The sequence below is a fragment of the Melanostigma gelatinosum genome, assembly GCF_949748355.1.
Source record: "Melanostigma gelatinosum genome assembly, chromosome: 13".
In the NCBI taxonomy this organism is placed as follows: domain Eukaryota; kingdom Metazoa; phylum Chordata; class Actinopteri; order Perciformes; family Zoarcidae; genus Melanostigma; species Melanostigma gelatinosum.
This window is the reverse complement of record NC_136646.1, coordinates 15,292,151-15,315,356: the sequence shown is the minus strand read 5'-3', so window position 1 is coordinate 15,315,356 and position 23,206 is coordinate 15,292,151. Positions and strand designations below refer to the sequence as shown.

Genomic DNA, 23,206 nt, shown 5'->3' with positions numbered 1-23,206 from the left:
AGCTGATTCACTCAAACACGGTCGATCAGGGTCCACGAAGTTAAAGGCCTAATTTCTTCTCCATTTCCTCCTTTAATATGTTCTTCTTGATCTAGAAAAACATGGACAGTAGCCGCTTTAGTCTCATTACACTGATCAACAGCAAATCATCGCATCCATCAGGATAGTTCAGTTGGTGTCAGAGCAGAAGTATCGCACCTTTCCAGAGACTGTCAGAGGGTAGCTGTCTACAAAGATCACGTAGTGTGGGATCTTGAAGTGAGAAATCTAGTGGAATAAAACACAACATGTACAGCCTTGCTGATTTTGAGTGTGTTGAGCAGTTTCATTGCGCACATCACCGACACTCACCTGGCCTTTGCAGAAAGCTCTTATCTCCTCTGCACTGGATGTGTGGTCCTTCCTCAGCCTGATGCAGGCACACACCTGCTCACCCAACCTCTCATCTTTCACTCCAACCACCTGGGAAACGGACAGAGAAATAGAACCAGAATGTAGATTTTACACCTCAGTTCATTATTACAATATGAAATATATTCTCATGAAATGCACGATAAAAAGAATGTCTTCACATTCAGAGAGAAAACTAGTATGTCTTCAAGGTGCGTCTTTGCTGTCGCCTGCTTGGAGACGATGAATCTGACTTCTGCTGCCCTCCAGTGGTGCTGAGTCTTACCTGTACCTCCTGTACTTTGGGATGTGTAATGAGAAATTGCTCTATCTCAGCAGGGTAGATGTTCTCCCCTCCTCGGACGAGCAAGTCTGTCATGCGTCCTTCAATGCGGCAGTATCCCAAACTGGTTAGACTGGCCGTGTCACTTTGTAGGAGAAAAATCACACAACATGTAACATGTGAGCATCAGCCCGTTGGTAACAGGTCTCATTCAGTATACATGGATCTTACCCAGTCCTGTACCAGCGGTCTTGAGAGATAGCCTCTCTGGTTTTCTCAGGATCGTTCCAGTATCCGTGCATCACACAGCTGCCTCTGATCATCAGCTCTCCTGAGGCGCCCAGAGGGACAATCTCCCCAGTATCAGGGTCCACCACTTTAGCCTATCGTAAAGACACACAGGCAGAGGTCACAGCGGTGTTCCGGCAATATCAGCTTTTTGCAAAAAAAATAAGGCATACCTCAGTGTGGCTCATGATACATCCAACAGTGTTTGTCTTCAGCTCCTCGCTGTCTTGTGGGAATCCCAGAAATGTAATTGGGCTGTTCTCAGTGGTCCCATAAGCTATCTATTAAAACATGATGTACACATGTTCAAATATGCTGGTGAAGCTATACTCCAATGAGTTTTATACAGCGTGATTGGAAAAGGTTTTGCTCACCGTTATCTCATTCATGTTCATGTCTGTTTTCAGTTTTCTCACAATCTCAGGTGGGCACGGAGAACCTGCCATGATGCCTTAAACACAGCCGCACATCAGCAAAGAGGCCTCAAATGCTTGCTGAACATCACACCAAGTTCAATACAACATATGCATCATGTTTGTATTCATCAAAGTCTTCTTACCAGCTTCAATTGATGACAAATCACACTTGTGTAAATCCTGTTGGATGAGCATGTCGGTGAACATAGTGGGTGTGCCATAAACAAAATTGCACCTTGAGTGGAAACACGAGAATCAATTTGAGTGCATAATGTTGTATATTTGAAAGTAATTTGGGCGATGAGCAGCGTGCCATACTTTTCACTCTGAATGGCCTCGAGGTTGGCTCGGCTGTTGTAGCCGGAGGAAGGAAAGACCAGTGTGACACCATGTACAGCCATATTCATCCCCGCCACCACAGACCCAAAGCAGTGGTACAAGGGTACGGGCACACACACTCGCACCTGAGGCTGAGAAGAATATGGAAAATAAGATTACTTAAAATTCACTGTGTTTTTTCTGCAAATCCAGAGAGAAAATATGGACTTACTCTACATCCATAACCCATTCGGAGACCCATAAAGTAGGCATTGTTTACAATATTGTGGTGGGAAAGACAGGCTCCCTTCGGACTCCCTGTAGTCCCCTGAAACAATTAAACATGAATTGATCTGAATCATAGTTACATCATGATGTCAGTCAAAGTTCTATCATGAATGTGCCCGTGTGAAAGATGCAATGTTGAAGGTTACTGATGTGAACTGGATGTTGATGAGCTCATCGAAGGACAGCTTTCTCTGCAGATCCATCAGCTGTTTGTGGTGCCGACTCTCCCCTGCTTGCATCACATCATCAACATGGAGCATCCCTGGCTGTCTGCTATCCGTCACAATCACCATCCGCAAGTCTGGCAACCTGGCAGACCCAACACGGGATATTAATATCACATCCACAGAACTATAGATTGTGACGTATTTGCAGCCTCTTACTCCCATAATGACAATAGAGGAAATAACATGCGTCTGACATTTGACATTGGCTTTGTCGAACCTGGAGCTTTTGATTGTGCCTTCTGGCGTCGTGCCGATCTCCGGGCAGAGCTCCCTCAGCATCTCACAAAAGTGTTGGCTTTTAAAGCGGGCAGGGCAGACCACAGCTTTACACTGGACCTGCATACGACAAATCAGTTCTGTTAAATGTACTGACACAGTCATGTGTAAGGATGACTATTTCTATGAAAAAGGTCAATTGTCAGCACTTAGATCTTGTAAATGTAGAAATAATGATTGAATGCATATTACTTCAATTTTGCAGCTGGTAAAGGTGAGGCTTTTTACAATATATATTGTTGGGTAGCTTCTGAATTTCACCAATAGATCAATAAACACTTGTCTTTACGCAGAATAGCACCACTGGTTATGTAAGTAGGCTAATGCCTGTAACACAACTCGTCGTACCTGCTTTAGAGTAAACTCCACTTCTTTCACCTGATACGCCGGGTTCAATGACACCTGCATGTATGACAACTGTTTAAGGTCAAGTGTACGTATACAGATCCACAACACACATTTTCCAAAGGGCTTTACAGCACATACCATATCATACACATATTATACTGCATTCTTCACAGCAGGGTGATTGGTAACACAGAGCAGCTGTCTGTCTAACCACAAGGCTACACAGTAAATGGGATTTTAACGTTATAAACTAGTCACAAACTGACCAGTATAATTCCAGCTTTTGCTGATGCAAACTGGAAGAGGATCCACTCATATGTGTTGGGTCCCCAAACTCCCAGTCTGTCGCCTCGCTTCAGGCCCAAAGCAAGCAGACCTGCAGCCGCCTTGTCAACCTGCCAGAATGAATGTCACAAAAATACAAAGTAGGATCACTTCTGGCAATCTACACAAGCGTTCTAGCTCTGTCAAACAACTAGTCAAACAACAATCCCTAAAAAGTTAATACAGAAAGAAACGGTGCTATTTAGCAATGATTTGACATGATGATCTGACTCATGAGCTGCAACAAATTGTCTCGTTAATGAAACAAGAAACTCGTTCGTATAGCATGAACAGCATTGAAGTGTTGCTGCATGGAGGCATAAAGTAGGAGACGCACATCTTGCTGAAACTGTGAAAAGGTTTTCCGAACGCTGTCCTGCAGGAAGACCACAGCTTCACGGTCGGGCCAGCGCTGGACTGCGGAGTCCAGGCTCTGGCCTACAGTCAGGGGGAGCAGAGAGAAGGAGGAGGTGCCATGCACATAGCTGCTGGTCAGAGAGGACGTGTGCGGAGGACTGTCCACATGGAGGGATCTGGCATACAACGATTCAGGGGAAAAGCACAGGGGTCAAGTACATGGTCTATGATTTCAACGGCAAAATGTACTGCAGATAAAAAGGGCAAAAGTTCCAGCAAGTGATACACGAGATACACAATTTAAAGTAAACTAGTACAATTACAACACATTTAGAAATGTAAAATAAAGAGTTTTGAAGTCAATTCTCTGACAGACTGCAGTCAGTGTAAGTATTTCAGAATTGGTGAAAGAGTTGTATTTCCTAGTTTTCATCAAAATGTCTGTCTTGACTCTTAGTTATGAGATACAGGGTTAGAGAGAGAGAGAGAGAGAGAGAGCGAGAGAGAGAGAGAGAGAGAGAGAGAGAGAGAGAGAGAGAGAGAGAGAGAGAGAGAGAGAGAGAGAGAGAGAGAGAGCGAGAGAGAGAGAGAGAGAGAGAGCGAGAGAGAGAGAGATGGTCATGGTTAATGAAAGGACAATCGGACCAATAGAGTGGTCTCACCTACGTCACGATCTCCTTAGTTACGAGGTCTGTCCGCCATGTTGGAGTACATAGAGATCCTACATGGCGGCGAGTAAACAAGGAAGTGCGGCGAAAATACCATACTTTGAATCACTGGATAGTGCAGCAAAGGTTCGCTACCTGGCCAAATTGAAGGTTATTGGTAAACCAGACTCAGTCGCTCTTGACTTGGCCAAGAAAGAAATCCAAGTCAGTGGACTACTGCAAGCAAAAGCAATTAGTGGACTACTGCAAGCAAAGCTATTGTTTCCGTGCACTGATAATAATTCTACAACCAAACATATGGATAAACAAAGTCCGCATATTATTACTGACGGAATAGTCGTGGTGAGTCCTTGAATGCACGTGGGCAAAATGTGTTTTATTCTTTACATTGTCGGCTGGAATATCAGCAACTTCTTTAATTACGTGAGATCGTGGTTTCCTTTTTATTATTATTATTATTTGAATCAGAAAAGTTGTAGCCTGCTGGGTCCTTATGACGTTTCAATGTTCAGATGAATTCATAGTTATTGACAATGAACCATGAAGGGAACACGAACTTCAATACATGTTTGCGTGAGTTGTGTAAACTTACCGACACCACGGGAGCAAACTTGTGCTGCATATCTTCCACGCCGTATGTTGGAGTCCTTCCGCACATCTGAGTTTGTGAGCACAGGAGCTTAGCAGTGCAGACATTGGTCTATAAGCACCCGATCTCTGTCAGCTGGATGTAAATACTGTAGTTCGAGGGTACTGGGTCTTGACAACAAATGAGCTGGTTCTTACCTGCCTCCTTTACAAGGGTTGGATTATATCACTGTCTGTGTAATCTTTAACTTCCGCTCACCTCTGTTGGCTGAGAGCCAATTGGCCACTTCAAACCCATTTTAGCATATTCTAAGAAAACATAATTGTAAAAAAAATAACCAAAGTAAATAATTGACCAACAGGCTATTGACAAGTACACCCTGGGGGTGCGCGAGAGGAAAAATGTAATGGTGGTCTCATGGTGCAGGGATGGTGGAATGTATGATTGGAGAGAGAGAAGCAAAAAAGTTGTACGTGATCCCGCGTGCAACAACACTGTCGCGCGCATCGATGCTTTGTCCGAAGACATCCTGGCTACATTAGTCGGTCGCGTAAAGACGATAAATAGGCAAGGCAAGTTTATTTGTAGAGCACATTTCAACAACAAGGTAATTCAAAGTGCTTCACATAAAACCATGAAAAGCATCAAAACATAAGGTAAAAGAAAAGGAGATTTTAAAACAATTAAGAACATTCATTGCATTAAAACATTTTTTAAAAAAGAAAGAAAAGAAAAAAAACTAAGAAATAAAATACAGTAGTAAAATGCAGAAATGCAGGAAATTGATTCATATATTAATTGAATGTGTATATACTTTTAAATGATAATAAAACGGATGATTTATTTTCATTATTTTAGCCGATTGTTGTAAATGACTATAAAAGTAATAATTTGGAAAGAGTGTATTATGTTCCCTTTTGTTGCAAAACCAGCAAAATCATACTTAAATAAAATGAATGACAAACAAAAAAGTACAACATACTTACTCTGAGGATGCATACAGAGAACAAGGGGCTCCGGTGACTCAACTAAAATCATAAAACTGATTTACGGAAGCTGATCTGTCGTAACAACAATGGGTGTTCTCAGGAAATGTCTCAGGAAATGTGGCTCCGCAGCTTCTTGACGGGTGCCGAACTAGGCTCGCCTGCCACAGCTGACTCTTTCCGCTGAAGTGCCACAGACTGCCGCTGAGTGCCGCTGAGTGCCACAGACTGACGCTGAGTGCCACAGAGGTGCCAGTGCCACAAGAAGGATCTCGGCCCTGCACCGGCCTGGAGCGATTCAGTGGGGCCACGAACATCCACGAAAGGTTCACACGGGCCACCCAACTATGTAAGCAGCATTATGTTTTTATTGTTTCTGATGTAGAAAATTGGGCCTACAATCTGAATTTCGTTGCGCAATCCTGTTTTACAATGACAACTAAAACAGCGTTGAACGTTGAACCTTACATAAAGAACAGAGAAGCTCGGATAACAACACAGTGGAAGAGCAACTTTATTCTCTGCTCAGTTAGATATTATGCCATGATATCTTCACATAACAAAGAGTTGTTTGCTGCTGTAATAATGCTCTGCATGTCGTATATTGTACCTATAAAAGGCATTATCTCTTCTCCATTTGCTCCTTTGAAATGTTCTTCTTGATCTAAGGACAGACATTATCCGTTTCAGTGTCATTATGCTGATCAACAGTAAACATCACAGCCATCGTGATAGTCCAGTTGGTGTTAGAGCAGAAGCATTGTACATTGAATTAGTATTTCTATGGTAAATATTGAAACTTTAAGCTCAAAGATGATGTAAGCTCGCTGTACTTTTATATCAACATTAAAACAACAAAGTAATGAGGAGTGAGATGTGAAGTAAAAGTAGAATTTCAAGCAATGACAATTCGGCAGCTAATCAGTGGCAGAGTCCCAGTCCAGCTCTCGGTAAAGTAAACATTAACTCAACACTGCTCGTTTCTGAGTTCCCCAGCTGATGCACTCAAACACGGTCGATCAGGGTCCACGAAGTTAAAGGCCTAATTTCTTCTCCATTTCCTCCTTTAATATGTTCTTCTTGATCTAGAAAAACATGGACAGTAGCCGCTTTAGTCTCATTACACTGATCAACAGCAAATCATCGCATCCATCAGGATAGTTCAGTTGGTCAGAGTACTGGAAACACTTCTTCAAAATCCTCTTTTGGCCTGATCCTTGAAGGACATCATTGAAGGAAAAATGATTCTCTTCAATAAGATGTCAATTAAAGAGCAGAGCGACACTTTCTCAGAAACCAAGCTAGACGAAGAGAAACATCCCGACTGGCCATAGAAACCCATTGTTGAATTGCAAATGTACCTACTCTGACCATATTCATATGATGTAGCTTCAACTGTTGTAGACCTACCTGTACAATATGTGTATACAATTCTTGTTTCATCTGGTCAGGAGAAAAATGACCGAAATGTTATTGTTATAAGAACTGTATGAGTGTGTATGAGAGGGAAAAAATGACACAAATTAAGTGATTCCTGAAGTGATTTCTTGTATTTTGTGATCAGTAAAATGAGTCAAAGGTTGTCAGTGTTCACAGGCCCATTGAAAACAACCTCATAGACCCCTCACAGGCAAACAACTGTTATTTTATTCCTGAATTTCTTTGGAGGCGTCATGAACAGAACTTGATCTGTTGGACCATGTTTTCTTTCTAAATTTGGAATGAAACATCCCCCGACACTCGCTGAAAATCTAACCCTTGTGAATACACTGATGAGTTTTTAAGTGCACACTCGGCCAAATCACTCTCAGCAGGAAGCAGAGTAAAGTTTCCTTCCCTTGCGGGGTCACTGTTGTCTTTAGGACAGCGACTTGTATTTGTCCGTTTTCTGCATCAGCAGGGCAGCAGTACTGCAGGTATAGTCACTGTCTTATTGTGTTCAACACATCCACTGATACATTAGACAGATTCAAGCCATCCATCGGTGTGTGGACGGGACGGCACGTCTGCAGTACAAATGATCATAGCCCTTTTATTATGCCGTGTCAGACTTGTTCAGCCTTTGTTATGACTACGGCATCAATCTGCATTTCACCACGGCTGGAAATATGAGGATTCTTTACACATAAAGCCTACTTTCTGTGCTCTCACACTGTTATTATGGGTTTGGTGTGTGGGTTAATACAATACATAACTCGATCTTTTGGTGCAGACATGATGGTGATAAGTGAAGAGACGTACTCTGGACCTAACATCGTCATTGTCTCAGGATTCATCATCAACAGCATGTTGCAAGAGACTTTCTTCCTGCAGGGGGCACCATCCGTCTTATGTAGAAAAAAACAGTAAAGGGTGAATTTGTATGTGTCCAATTTTTTCTGTTACAGCAAAGGTGATGTTTCTGATCACCAGATTGATGAAGTAAAATAAGTAATATTCCCTTCTAATGAACAATCTCTTTTTCATACGACATCCGATAACATGGTCTTAAATACTGAAGGAAAACAACTTTAACGGAACTTTGCATTTCCAAAAACTTGGGTGACTTGCTTGAAACAGCTTTAATTCAAAGAATAAGTAGTGGTTCAAACTACAAAAAACACTCACATCCCCAGTTAATAACAAACAAACTGTAGTCTCCAAGCCCCAAACCAGAGTCATCTATCTGGTGACACAATCAGGGTTATTTGTTTAGCTTTGGTCATCCAGAGCCACAGGAGACATGCTCCAACCCTCTCCACAGGCTGAGAAGTAGTCCTCAAGTAAATTGACTTTGCAACATTGGTGAAGTGCCGCTTAAAAATGATCAACAAATGCAGTTTCAATCAGCTACATAGTTCAAGAACATTGATCTGGTTTTCTATGCACATATCTGACAGCATAATGTGAAAGAACATGTAAAACCTAGAGTGGAGTGGAGGCTTGTGAGATATTTAAGACTTCTTACAGCAGCCTCGCATTTTTTTAGAACCAGAATCAAACTGTCAGCACATTGTGAGGCTCCTGTGTCCTCATGGCTGCTCGCCGTCTCTCTGATTTCCCCACTCAGACATGTTATGCGCATTCCACAGCAGAGCGGTGCTAATCCTCCCAAAATCGACACATTATGTCATACCAGTGAGCGCTTGTCTCTTCAGCCTGCAACTGGGTAAACTAGAATCGACTGTGGTGCAACAGCAGCCCACAGCTCCACAACAGCTTTCTCGGGAAATCTCTGCAAGTGGAGCAAAGACCCGAAACAGGCTGCGAGTCAAAGGGGATGAAATACATTTTTTTTAATGTGGTTTCCCATGTTCGTGGTCTCATTTATCAAAACAAATGGCCTGTTTTTATTCTCTCTCTCTGTCCTGTCATTGCCATGTGTTTATTCTCACAAGCTCAACAGCAACATTGTAATTTGAATTCAGTTCAGCGCTTTGCAGTTGTGGATTACATCCTCAATGCTAATTAATCAGGTTGACATGTGACCTTTGCCGTGCCAGCAGGTGCCCAGCAACATAACAGGGTCCTGAACTTTGATTAAGGGTCACTGACTGTCACCCGTGCCAAGCTACTACGTGAAACAGTTACATGCATGTGCACACAAGTGTGTGTGTGTTTACGCGTGTGTGTTTGTGTGTGTGTGTGTGTGTGTGTGTGCGTGACCCCCTGCAGCTCTACTTTCCCTATGCTCAGCCATTCTTTTCCCAGTTGACCGTTCAGCTGTTGCCAACACTTGTCCACTTAATAACTGTTGCTGTAATTCAAAACTCAGCATGCCGGTTTACACAGTAATGATTTTAATGCAGCCACTGTGTGACACATAACCCAGTGATTCAACATAGATCTTATTTCAAAGATTGTACAGAGAGACAAGTTTTTTTTAAACAATTCAACCAAGAGTAAAAATTCTGTTAATCCCATTTTGACATGCTGGGATGTGTGCTGAGCTGTGCTATATGTGAGTTGGTGTGTGACGGGCCCTATAAATTCCTCTGATGTTATCCTGAATTAGGCAGCGCTTCTGTTGGGTTGAGTTTGACATGTGCTCATATTATCTCAAAATATTTTTGATTTTTGAGATTTTTTATACAGCTTTTATTGATTTTTTTTATTGGCAATCACCCTCAAATTAACATAACTCTGTACATTTTAAGATTTTAAGAATTGACACCAATCTCTGATGATACAGCATGGAGTTGTATTTACTTCAAATGAAATGTACTGAATACAAGAACTTTCAACCATCTCCCACTATCACATTCCTTCGCTGGTGCATTCATTTGTTGTTGAATTTTTGTCTGAATAGATGTGCCTTTGGTGCATATGCTCTCCTGAGGGATTATGGGTCAATTTTGCACATAAAGGAAGATTATAACCTATGTTGTATGCTTTCCATGTCTAACTTGTATCTGCCTTATTGAAAGTAACAGAGCAACATTTGTCATTTTTACATTTGATTTGGATCATGACGGTCGCTGTCTCTTGGCTTTAAATTGTGTTTCAGCGTGAAACCATCCACAATAAAAACAGAAACAATCTAAAAACTAAACAGCAGTACGATGCATTTATTCCGTCGTTTACCCAGTCCTCCTCCCTCAAGGATCGATCTGTCATCCTTTGCCCCAAACCAAACAGGTCACATCCGCTTCTGTGTGAAAATCGAAGTGTTCGCTTCCTACCTATCCATCACACAAGCTATTATGCCCCTCATTTAGACATCCATCAAACGTCACATGTTCCATTACACAATCCATCACGCTCTGGCTGATGATCATTTTCACCCCCCAATGCCCAAAGATGCATATTTCCTTTAGAGGCTAGAGGGCACGCCCCCCCGTCTCCTCCGGATTCTAATGGCTGAATTTAGACAGGAACCATTTTTTTTTATTTTCTCACCCAAAGGCCACAACCCAGGCCAGGGGTCAGAGGGGGTCGGCCTGGTTGCCAAGGAGGAGTCCACCGGCAGGGCAAAGCCACTGGTGCTCATTGGACTGTGCAAACAGCAGATCTGCTGAGCCTGACAGGCCTGAGAGCAGAGGAGCCCGGGCACATTGCATTATCCCAATCAGACAAGAAGCCAGGGTTAATGCGTGAAAGGTTGTATAGAGCTTGCAACAACACGCTCATTCAAAGCCAAGATTAAGTCAAGAGAGCTCTAGTGACAGGACAAGCTTTTGTTATTGTGACCAGGGAAATCTTCTGTGATGGTCCAGCCACAATCCATTGTATCACTTAGAGCTGTAAATGCTAGAAAAGACGTTTATAGAACATGTTGCCTTCACATTGGAAGGACAACGTGTTCCGTGCTACGAGGTGGGGTGAAGAGCTGGCCATCGGATGAAAGATCGTCCGTTTAAGGAAGTTATAGAACAAATCCGACCTCGGAAATGTCTGGGGGGGGTTAACTGAAGCTATTCAACAGTCCGACAAGCAGTTTGATTGGCGTCTTTACCATGGTGATGGGGAAAGAAACTAGAAACAACAAGGGAACAGAATTGTGAGAGCATACAAAACTTGATCCTTCAAAAAAGACTTGACTTCATTGTTGAAGGTTCAATAGCAAAATCCAAATTGTGTTTGTAAAAAGAAAAATCAGTTCCATTGCGATGCTGACATCTCGACTCTCTGCAACAGGCCGCGAATAACCATTAGCATGACATCATGAGAAAGTTGACCCCCCCCCCCCCCCCCCCCCCCCCTCCCCGTTGACAAGGCCGACTGTTGCCATGGGCTCCTGGAAATGCCACTGCAGATCCCAGTAAATGAAGGCTGTTGGGGGCGGGGACGTGAAGGCAAGTAAATAAAAGTGCCCATTTGCAGTGTGTTTGCTTGATGTCCTCGGAGCCAAGTCCTGCTCCGTTATTAGGCCGCCGTGCATTGGGGGGCTCCCAGTAGCTCTGTGCAGCAGGACCCCCCAATCTGGAGGACATTGGCGTGTTTGCTGAGCGAACAGGGCACCCCGACGCGGCCTCTGGGATCCATGTGAGCTGACAGCGGCCGCGCACATTCACTCATTTAGAAAAGAGGACGACTGGGGACAAAAGGAAGAAGGAGACAGTCTAGTAGCAGCAGATCACCATTCACAAACAGAAATAATTAGTCATAATACAGACGTCAGCCAAGAAAGAGGCATTTACATGATAATGCAGTGTGGAGCTTTCTATCACATGCGTGGGTGCTAGTTTCATCAACAGACTATTGCGACTGTATGTTTGTGAATTGGATGTGATCCCATGAGGTTCTGCCAAAATAAAGCAACCCTGATCTCCACACCATCCAATGAAGACAGTGCCTGGTCTACTTCATGCACACTACCCCATTACTCAGTCGGAGCACACAACTCCCAGACTCCCTTTGATACCTGATATTTAGACATGTAGGCCCATGCTGTGACCCCGCAATCACTTTCTGCTAGAGGCACCCAACACCAGAGTCCTTAATCCTGCCGCATTGCTTCGGTGGGAGAGGCGGGGCTAAGGAGGCGACTGCGAGGTATTTCATGACTGGGAAACTCATGACCCACTGGGGATTAATGAGCATTCTGTGGGGGGGCTTTATTGGCTTGCTGACCCTCGCTTTCTGATATGTTCACCTCTATCTGGCTTGAATTGGAAATTACATACATGGAGTTGTACTTTTATATTTATTGTTATCAAAAGATAAATCTTCTTTCGATCATTTTAGGTACTTGAATACGGGAAGGCCTATTTCAGGCACAGCATTTTCAACATCAATGGGGGATGAATGTTAATGGCTCTGGTGCTCTGTGAGGTCATCATTTTAATTTGCCCAATACTTTGTTGATTATCAGATCGGCATTCCTGCAAAACTGATGTTCCCTTCAATCCCAGCTGGACTCTGTCAGTGCTAATTATCAAATGTTTGCAGGCTAACAGGCTAAACTGAGATGTGAAAATGGTAACTATTACCTGCAAAACATCTGCATGTTGGCATTTGTCCTGTGAGCATGTTAGCATCCTAATGTTAGCATTTAGCTTAAAGCACGCGTGTGCCTCAGCCTACACAGAGCTGCTAACATGCTGTAGACTCTTGGTGTTGTTGTTTTTTTGTCAATAGAAGCCTCCTATATTATAGGAGAGCGTATCTTTGTTCCTAGGGTCCTGCGTTCCCCAGCTTAATATGACACATTATCAAGACCTTTCAAAGGGTTTTATGTTCCCAACAATGTATGTTGCTCTAGGCTCTATAGGTCAAAAGTTGAAATCAGCTATACCAACAGCTTATAGCGTACTGATTTTAATTTGTTTTACCTTTTAAACTGCAAATGAAACATTCGGCTCCCTTCCTTTGTTTGAAATCACAATATATCAAGGACAGGACCCTGGGATGATCCCTATAAAAGTGCCTGTCTTTCTCTCTGTGTGTAACTGGACCTATTTAACCTGAGACAATTTAAATAAATCAGAAATCATCGTACAATTTCAGTCTCCGCATGGTCTACCTAACATCTGACAAACAAACACAAGGCTGAAAACAATCCTGAAGCAAAGTTGTTAAAACAAATGACATCATAAGAAAAGGAGTACCGGTAGTATTGCACACTGTTATTGTGGTGATTATTGAGATTTTAAACCTGAAATGTGAGCATGTGAGGGAGGGCTGCTTCACAGAAGTGTCAGGGCAGCATTGAGTCAGATCGGAGGTGGTAGGACCGCAGCTGCAGAGTCAGTTGTGGCTCAGTGTGGGTGGCGACTATCTCACTCGCTGTGTTTATGTGTGCTGGGGTTGGGGCCACGCGCACAGTGCAGGCACACACACACACACACACACACAAAACAGAGACTCTATTGATTACAGCTAATCAAGGCGGCGGCACTGAGGGAAGCCGTGCACGCGTGTGTGAAGTCAACACATTCCCCACATTCCACCACATCCCAAAGAGGCAAAAAAAAATATTCGCCACTACACTGAGCTCGCAGGCCTCTTCTCACTGCTGGGGACCTCCTGCCGTTCAACTCGACTGCTCTTCTTTCTGCTGTCACTGTGCACTTTGCCATTGGCTGTAGGTTTTCAGCAGAACTTTTTTTAATTCCACCCACGAGATGACCACGCAGTGACTTCACGGCTGAATCACACTGACGACACAAAGGCTCCTCGTATTCACGCCTGGTTTATTAAACTGGTTCTCCTGAGCTATCACAAAGAAATCCGACCTCGCCCATGAAGTTGCTACCAATTGCGTGTGCATTTGTAACAGATTAGTCTGAGCTACACCCAGTGACACGATGACCAGATCCTTTTGTTTTCACCCTAGGCCTGCTTATGAAGTAAGCCAAACCCAGAAAGAGAGTAGCTCTTAGCCAATAGCTATTAGACGAGAGTGAAACATTTCTATCACAGTTTTCATATCATCACAAATCTAAGAAGCTGGAACTGATGTTTGTTAATTTGGAAGTTAAACGCTGCCTCTGTTGCGTGCAGTTGGGGGTGGAAAGTGTTTATATGCACTGGATTACAGCTCACATTAACACTTTGGACAGTGAAGCAAATATTGATTATGTTGCAGTGAAAACAGCCGAGCACTTTGTGTATCTGAGGAGGGAGAGGGGGAGGAACCAGCAAATAACACACCAGCCAAGTTATGCCCACTGACCCTCCTCCTCCTCCTGGTCTTAAAGCCGGAGCAAGAAGGTTCGCAGTAAGGCATAGTTACCATAGAAACTCTGTTTGCATTTCCCAGTGAGCAATTCAGGGACCGCTGGCTTTCAGACATTCAATTCACGTCATAGTGCTGTCTGGAGGAGCAATTGTCTGTGCGGGGCAACTTATTGAAAGATATTCTAGGTGCGTTTCCGTTTTAAGAGAAAAGGCGGACAGAAAGGGCCTTGGCCATGAAGTGGAAGTCTTCTCGACAGGCCTGGCTCACAGGTTGCATCTGGTGCGGCAGCACAGCTAAGAGCTCCAATAACCTCCTCGGCTCGTGATTTGTTCCTCATGTTTGATTTGAGGTGATGAAAATGAAAAGCCTTCATTTAAACAGGGAGCCTGAGCTTGGGCTGCACATGCCAATCAAAATGTGGAGTGTGGTTAGAGAGTGCTGCTTTCTGCTGCGTGCCCAGGCACAGGGCTGTATTCAGGTCCGTCTTCGGTCCTCTCTCTCATACCAGGCTGCCGCGCTGGAACAAAGAGGCCTTTCACATTGACCTTGACACACGGCCACCCCCATCACCACAGGAACCAACGCAGAGGAATCCACTCCAACTCTCCGATATCAATCTCTGTACCCCTGGCAGACGGGCCCAGCTCGAGGCTGAGGTGAATCTCGGAGGAGGAGGCTAATGCACATCATATGAGAGTGGCTTTATTCTAACGGGGAATAACCGTTAGCACTACTGAGAATATTTCCAGATCTTAAATTACCCACCATGTCCATCTGCGGCCAAATGTAAAATAGTAAGGGTTGGTTTACAGCGGTTAAAATAAATATGATAAAGGCTAAAACTATTTCCGTGCAATAATCTGCCAGTTATATATCTAATTAAATCGATTGTTTGGACTGAAATGTCAAAAATAGCAACGAGCAAGTTTCCCAGAGCCTGGAGATGTCCAGCCAACGGTCCAAAACCCCAGAAAATAAGGTTACTATGATATCAAACAGAAAAGTATTTTATTTTTTTTGTTTGTTTAAAATCGATTAACTTTTTTTCTGTTGTGATAGAATTTACCCAATGCGGATTTTGTCAATTATTTATTTTACATGTAAACACCACAGACAGTAAAACTCATCCAGGGAATAAAAGCTTTTATTCTCTTAAATGGCAAAAAAGTTTCTGCTTTCTTTTGGTCTGTTTTTCTACAATTGTACAGCCTGAAAAATCTAAACATGAATTCAGGCATTAAAATTGCGAATCAAATTTTTTTTTAACAAAATAAAAACAGGCTTTCACTTTATACATTTCTTTCATAAGTAATAACTTCAAAACTGTACATCAAGCTGTTTTTACAAAGCACGCCGAGCTTCAAAATATACAATGTCCATTCACATTTTATACAAAAGAAAAACCAAATGGGGGGTTTGCTACATTGAAAAACTGGGAGTTACTTGTCTGCGAGAACAGCAGTCCGAACACATTCCACGTTGCGTCACGTTCGACTTAGAGAGCAGAGTCCATCCAGCATGCTGCTTGGCAACATTCATGAGCTCCGGTCTTTGTCTCCAAAAGAGTCACGAGACAGCAGGAGAGGAGAGAGAGAATCTGCCACTGGAAGTCAGTCAGCCTCTTTCTGTCCACAGCATGAACTCTATTTTCAGCTCTCCTCCCCACACAGCGAGGACCTGTCATTGTTCAAAGCGAGGGTAGGTAACGCACTCAGGCTGTGTCCACGTGACAGGGGTTGGTCCCCTGCTGCTGCGCCTCGCCGTACAACCGCAGGAAGTCTTTGTAGCGCGGGGCGCAACCCATCCAGGCCTCCTGAAACCTCACCATCCCGGTGAAGAGGAACTCACCCTCCCCTGACCTCACCCCACACTGCAGGGGCATCTTGATGTGGCCAGTCCACCTCCGTACCCTCACGCCCCCAGACACAAAGACCTGGGTTTTCTGTCTGTAGAGGCGCTTGAGCTCCACGGTGACAGACGAGTGGTCCTCCTCCAACTCCACCTTCGTAATGCTGCCCCGTGCCACTGAAAAACACCAAGGAGGAAGACAGGATTTAGGTTCTGGTACCGGCCGTGTTTCATGCTACACAGAGTCGTGTTGTTATTGGACATCTATGTACATACAGCAGCAGGATGCTTGTAATTTCCACCAAAAACAGCATTTGGACTTACCGAAGTCATTGGTGCAGACGGCTAGAAGCATCTCGGCGTCACTGCAGGGCTGACAGGGTGCTGAATGAAAACAGAGAGGGGAGGCGGCTGAGTTTGGTAGAGCACGACAAACAGGAACAGGAAACGTCCACTATGTCTTTGGCACTCCCCAGTCTCGCTGCGTGATAAAAATCTTCATTGGGTCCACAATGTTCCAGTTAAGTACCACTTTAACAAAACACACCACTATGGGCCAGCCACGTAGGAATTGGGGAAACAGTCATTTATATTCCCCACAAATGATTATTTATATACAAAGATGGCAGAAAAAGATTTAGCTGTCATGAACGCTTAAAAAACAAAAACAAAAAAAAACGTTTCGCATTGAATACTCATGGGGGCTGTTCGGTGAGCTTCCCCCGCCACTAGAGCCCATGACAAACAAGGACCAGATGAGAAGGGGCGAGGAGAGCACGGACAATGAGGAAAGGCTTCATCTCTGACCCGCGCAATGTTAGCGCTTCAGCGGGCCTGAAACACTGAGCACTGTCTCAACCATAACATCCAAGTAGAGGTTTTTTGTTTTTTTTTTACAACAGCCTTAAAAGTGAAATCACTTCAGAGAGGAGGCCGATGAGAAGGGCAAAGCCTCCCACATCAACATATCTGGTTTTGAACAATAAAAAGGCAAGCCAAGAGAGGACATGCTCTCATGACTTAAGGGCAAATAATTGGGTCTAAAAAAAGGAAAGCGCAATAGGCAGTACTTTAAAAGCCTGACCCCAGGCTACATTTTACTGGAGGCTGTAGAGCAGCAACACAGACTGCCCGCCTCCAGAGTGTTTTATAGCAGGAGAAAGGGCCCTAAATGAGAGCAGTCAAGTCGATGATTAGTTGACTCAGGTGGTCCTGCGGCCGGCCTTACCAGAACGCCTTTATTAGCCCGAGATCTGCTGTGGCTTTACTTTGCGGCAGATTGGCACACAGGGGCAGGTGGGGAGGGGAGGGGTGTGGGCCGAGGGAGGGGTGTCGAGTCAGCAATGAGCCGAGGGGTTGGGCAGCAGTGGGTGTCCATCAATTCAAATTGGAGAAAGAATTCTTAGAAACTGTAAACTCGGGTGGATCACCATAGATGCATAGTGTTATGAATCCTGATACGAGGACCATTACGCTGAATTAAGTCCCGAACCAGAGACGTCATCTTTAGCAGCTGGAGCTTATTTTTAGCCGGCCTGTCTGAAGCTGAGAGTTTAGGGTTGAGGGGTGAGCATGTCTCAGGTCAGCTTGCGAGGGATCAAAAAAAAATCCAAAAAAGGTCAAACAGCCACAAGCTCGGACGGCTTAAGAACAGCTGGAGCGCCGGGAGACTTCAGAGCGGCCGACCTCGCCCAGAGCAGAGTGCAAAGGGCCCTTTGAAGTGAGCCTACGTGCTGCTATAGCATTAGGCAGAGCGGCCCAAAGCAGAGGCCTAAACCCAGGCATGTTTTTTTCTTCCCTCCGAAAGCAGAGCCGAGCGGGGCTCACATGTCAGACATGAAACAGAACCACAGGAATGGACTGAGAGCAGTCAGCATCTCTCTCTCTCTGGCCCATGCAGCAGCACTCTGAGCAGAACCACTTCACAGGAGCAGAGCGGGATGAGGGATGGGGCGAGTGGTAAAGGAGCACCATCCAGTGTCCCTGCAACATCTGGGCCATGGTGCATTCCACTGTAATGGAGCACAACTTTGCTAATACCACTCGGCACAGACAACAAAACTACTTCAAACAGCAGAGGAAACAGGAAGAGCAGAGGGGAGAGGAATGAAAAAGGAAAATACTAGAATGATAAATAGACGAGAAAGGAGTTAAGGAGGTAGGAAATAGTGAGACAGAGAGGAGGAAAACTAATAATTTAAGTGGGAGTGACGAATAAGCCTATAGAAAGGTCCTCCCAACATCTGGTTGGAGACGCATTCCAGCTTGACGGTGAGCAACTCAATCCCAGCACAGCGGGGTCACGGAGAAGAGGAGAGATGGAAGAGACAAACAAAATAAAAGATGAGAAGAGGCGAAGCAGCAATCAATCCACCAGTCGAGGCTTCAGATGACACGAGGCCGCTGTCTTTGTGAATCATCCCAGTGCTATCTCAGGCCACATCACACAACCAGAGCATACTGCAGAGGGGAGCACCCTAAATGTGTCCGGAACAAGTCCACGCTCACTGCATTTAACCCTCGCTGTGCCAGAGAATGACGCAGGATGTGGATATGTGAACCCAGAGAGCCCCTAAAAACAGATGTTGGCCCGATATTGCTCATATTTTGGCTTTAGGTGGAAAACAAAACACTGTTGCTCAGCTGGAAACTGTGCAGGTTTCGCAGGTACTCAGCGTGAAAATAGACGGTTATTTTTCCAAAGGAGGCCCCGTGTTTGGCGGAGCCTCTCCACACACACACACACACACACACACAAAACAATTACAGCTCAAACTAAATCAAGCGTGGATGGTTGTGAAACAAGCTGAAATGTGAACGTTTAAATCCTTTAAAAGAAAAAGTTCCATAAAGACTCTGAAGTCTTGATAATCACAGCACGAGTTGGATTTTGACAAGAAATATATTTCCCACCCCCAAAAACCAAAAACGTATAGACAATGCTAGCAGAGGAATGGACTTTGTCTTCAGTATGAGCAGTCTGCTGGAGCGAAAGTTCAGTTTCCTGCTGTTAGGGTTCAACTGAATAAAAGTTTCCACCAGTAGATGGCTGCATTTAGTGCTCAGCACACACCACAGAGACAAAGCATAAAGGAAGCCAGACCTTGAGGGAATTAATCAAAGGCAAGTCTGCAGACCTTCATAATGGTTATCTACAGGTTGACCACTAATATTACACCATAATGGAGGTGTATCTTACCTCCCACTGAGTGTGCCTCTGGGCCCAGCCGGTCGCTGACCAGCTCGTACTGGAACGCCGTGATCCGGCGGCTGATGTCTGTGTGCGTGACGGCCTCGATGAAGAGAGCGCCCTCCTGGATGCCGAAGCACTGCACCTTGCCCAGAGCCTGGTCCCGATCGCGCAGCAGCAACCGCAGCTTGCCTCGGCGGTCCAGGTAGATGTTGGTGCCGCCGGACTCTGCCGAGGGCTTGATGCAGACGGAGAGGCGGGCGGCGGCGGGGGACACCGTGTTGGGTCGGAGGTTGACGATGATGGCCCCCGTGGGATAGAGCCACTCCAGGGAGCCCTGGGAGCAACGCAGGTACACCTGCTCCACGTCCCGGGCGTGGCCTTCGTGAGTCAGACCACTGGGAAGGAAAAGAAAAGAGGTCAGAGGACATCTACGACTCAAATCTTAAAGCAGCAGGCATTGTCAAGTGTAAAATCACAGAGAGCTTTCTTTGTGGAGTTTATCAAACTCAACTTCAGTGTAAAGGGAGGTTTTTTTTTAATAGCCCGAGTTATCTGACCACGGTGAAGACCTCTGGCAGACTGTAAGGACATTAGAGCACATTCCTCCCGAAGCATTATGGTCGTCTGTGCGCAAGACTGGCTGCGTGACCAGTCACGAGCCGGAGCAGCCACAGTGACCTCAGCCCCCCCTCCTATACCACATTGTTCTTCCTAGAGCTTTTGGCAAAACGCACCACTGGCAGGCTGCCCTTTGGGGAAGAGCTTGGAAGCAGAAAAAGGATGAATGGAGGGACACAGGGGCTTCTGGGCAGACAACGGCAGCAACAGTAGCTGGGCCCGCTGCATGCAAGTGCAAATGCAGGTCACGCACCGAGCCCTCCCCTTTGCTTTCAAGCCACCAAAGAGACTGGAAGAGACTTGTCCGGGCAGCACTTCGGACTCTGGCGCCAGCATGACCAAATGACTCCCTGCAGAACTTAATGCCTGGTCAGGGTTTGAAAAACTCCAGTCAGTCAGTCTGTGGCAAAGCCAGAGGCAGGAAGCCATCAGCAGTCCACCAGCATGCGCGTGCCAAGCCGGCGGTCTGACTCTGGGGGGAGAAACGCCCAGCTTCCTGAAAATGAGATGCTGAAATTCTAATTTGCCAGTAGAGCTGAAAGTAACTCACGGCACATGCTGAGCATATGCAGCCCAAGCCCCCATAACCAGGATCTCCCCTCAGCACGGCTCTAATTAACTACTTTCCAACTCCATCACTTCTGCATGCAATTAGAGGAGATTAGTCAAGAGAGGCTCACTAATGAGCAACAGATCACCGGTGAAGGGCTCAAAGTGCTGCACGTCGCCTCCTGACTAGAGGATGAAAAACAAAAACCACACTATCTGAGGCACAGCCTCTCAAGTGCAAAGCAGATTCCAGCAGATGTTTGATGGGAGGTTAACATTTTCCAGTTTATGCTGCCTGAGGTTTTGGAAATTGGTTAAAACCCAAAATACTTAAAAGCTCTTGGGAGATCTGTGTAATCCAGAGAGTATTGCAGTATTGTTTGAGGGGGATATTAACCCTTAGATTAAAGTATGAGTAGATATATCAATATATAATTCAGCACCATTTTTTTATACTCCCAAGTTCTTTATAGAAAGCACTTTTTTTAATTAGAGAGTCATACTTTTGATTAAATAACGTCGTTAGTCATTCATAAATGCAGCACCACCCAGACCAAAACTCACGTGTCTGTATAACATCTATACAACTTGTAATATCCTTTCACATCGTACAATTACTGTTTGAACGTAGAGTACACATGTGTTATATCTGTATTTAGTACTTTTCTCGTTAAACTCGGCCGCCTGATTTCACATCACCGCGCTCTGAGTTTCGGTCGCAGTCATTTTATTTTTAGCTCGCTGCAGCTCAACATACTTTCAGACTTCATTACGTTTTTAGCCACATTGTCACATTTAGTGACCAGGGAACGGTAAAGCTCACCTGCCCTTCCAGCTGCACTGGTCGCTTGAATATTGGCAGAAAGAAATCCGACAAAGGAGCAGAAGAGGTAGGAGCAGGGAGGCCAGCATCGCGGTGAGCATGTTTTTAATCTCACTGCGCCTCTTCGTGAGCGAAACCGTGAAGAAGTCCACCGTCGTATCTCCAGCTACATGGCGTGTCCATGTGTCCCCGGTCCGTCCGTCCGGCCGCTGGTCCCCCGGGGTAGTCTGCTCTGATTCCCGGGAGGTTTCTGGTGAGTAAACTGCGCTTGTTTTCAGGCTCGGTCCAGTTGCTGACGGTAAAAAGTGCGGAGAGTGAAGCTCAACTTCGTCTCGAGCCCTGATTGCTCTCCTACGTCACACCATCCAACAGCGGTTTATCAAGGATGCTGCCTTCAAGTCCTAAACTGAGAGTCCGATCTCCAAGCTTCACAGTATAAACCTGTGGAGTGGGTTTAGCCTCTTAAAAGAAAATAAGTTGATGTTGTTGTTTTTTTATTTTACAAACATTAAATGACACCGGGGACATTTACAGGATTACAGTATAGTGCAAACAAGAGACATAGTAAAAAAACAAGATCAAAACAAGTATTATAAATAAGTAATTAAAAAAGTAAAAAATCCACAATCATTAAAAATATTGTATATACAGACAGAACAATTGTTGTATATACTTGAATAAATGTATATATGTGACAAACAAGTTTCAGATCAAACACAAAATATACCAAACTGATTATTAACCGAATTCTCCACAGAGTCAGGCTAAATGGTTTGAGATGACAAGGAGGAAAAGTGAGAGCATCTGTTAACAAATGCTTTCAGCAGAGAAGTGACTGAATACAACTTGACTAAACCAGTTCATTATTGGTACGTGGATTTAATTTAGTTACTATCATGATAACAGCTGGCTTCCTATATTAAATTAAGGATCTGATTAAAACCTTCATGAACTATCACCAGAATAAAGTCATATTATATTTAGCTGCAGCGTTACTGAAATCAAACTGTATTATTGCTCAGTTTTGCTGCAAGTTTTCAGCAATTGTACAGTATGTTGACATTTAACAGCTGAGAATGTTATTTGTGTCTGAAAGAATACATTAGCAGCTATACCCTGACAACCACCATATATTTGTTCAGTTTTTAATTCAGTTATTGATATGTAAAAATAATAATAACAATAATAATGCTGGTTCTATGCCTAAATAGTTCATTCATATGATTGGGGATCTAGAAAACCACACCATGCATCCCAGCTCCACGGTCAAAGAGTCATTTCAGAACATCAAATAAGAATAGTAATGCCTATGAATACTTTGACATTTGATTGATAACTTTATGACACAAAACTTGAAGACACACACTCCCTTTATAGTTCAGCTCTGTTTACAAGTGCAACAAGAGCTGCAGGGACTTGTAGCGGCGGGGTCCGTTAACCACTGACTGCATCTGTAAACATAAATTAGTCATAACTCAGGTCGTGGATCTTTTTTTTTCAAGCAAGATGTTGTTTGGCATGGGAAAGAAACCTGTCTGACGAGGAAAACCAGAGCAGTTTCTAACTGCTACTTTTCCTCTCAGGTTTCTCAGGATTTGGTTGTGGCTGGTTGGTGATCGATGTCTCTATACGACCCGACATGCAGGGTACATGTCCCAGCCTGGGCCGCATGCCACCAAAGAGCCCCACAAACATCAGGTGCACAGTGCAGAACGGTGTATAATTTGACAAAATATTCTCTCTTTAATAAAACTGCTCAAACTCTCAGCCATCTTCCAGACTTCAAATTGAGCAACGCTGTCGTATCGTTTGTGT

At 44.4% G+C, this 23,206-nt stretch overlaps 2 protein-coding genes across 2 annotated transcripts; both read right to left on the bottom strand.

Moving 5' to 3' along the window:
- Nucleotides 1–8: 8 nt before the first annotated feature.
- LOC306786290 (medium-chain acyl-CoA ligase ACSF2, mitochondrial-like) lies at nucleotides 9–4,952 on the bottom strand. The gene is made up of 16 exons (XM_079281018.1): nucleotides 4,776–4,952; nucleotides 3,496–3,691; nucleotides 3,101–3,229; nucleotides 2,835–2,888; nucleotides 2,428–2,546; nucleotides 2,130–2,292; nucleotides 1,928–2,023; nucleotides 1,696–1,847; nucleotides 1,521–1,612; nucleotides 1,336–1,412; nucleotides 1,135–1,242; nucleotides 905–1,056; nucleotides 677–818; nucleotides 352–462; nucleotides 199–267; nucleotides 9–91 (listed from the first exon to the last, which is right to left on the bottom strand). Exons 1-16 carry the CDS (start codon nucleotides 4,877–4,879, stop codon nucleotides 41–43), a joined length of 1,815 nt encoding a protein of 604 aa, XP_079137144.1. The 5' UTR covers nucleotides 4,880–4,952; the 3' UTR covers nucleotides 9–40.
- Nucleotides 4,953–15,442: 10,490 nt separating this feature from the next.
- On the bottom strand, nucleotides 15,443–21,729 carry metrnla (meteorin like, glial cell differentiation regulator a). The gene is made up of 4 exons (XM_079282366.1): nucleotides 21,392–21,729; nucleotides 19,408–19,796; nucleotides 16,533–16,592; nucleotides 15,443–16,385 (listed from the first exon to the last, which is right to left on the bottom strand). Exons 1-4 carry the CDS (start codon nucleotides 21,490–21,492, stop codon nucleotides 16,072–16,074), a joined length of 864 nt encoding a protein of 287 aa, XP_079138492.1. The 5' UTR covers nucleotides 21,493–21,729; the 3' UTR covers nucleotides 15,443–16,071.
- Between the last annotated feature and the right edge of the window lie 1,477 nt (nucleotides 21,730–23,206).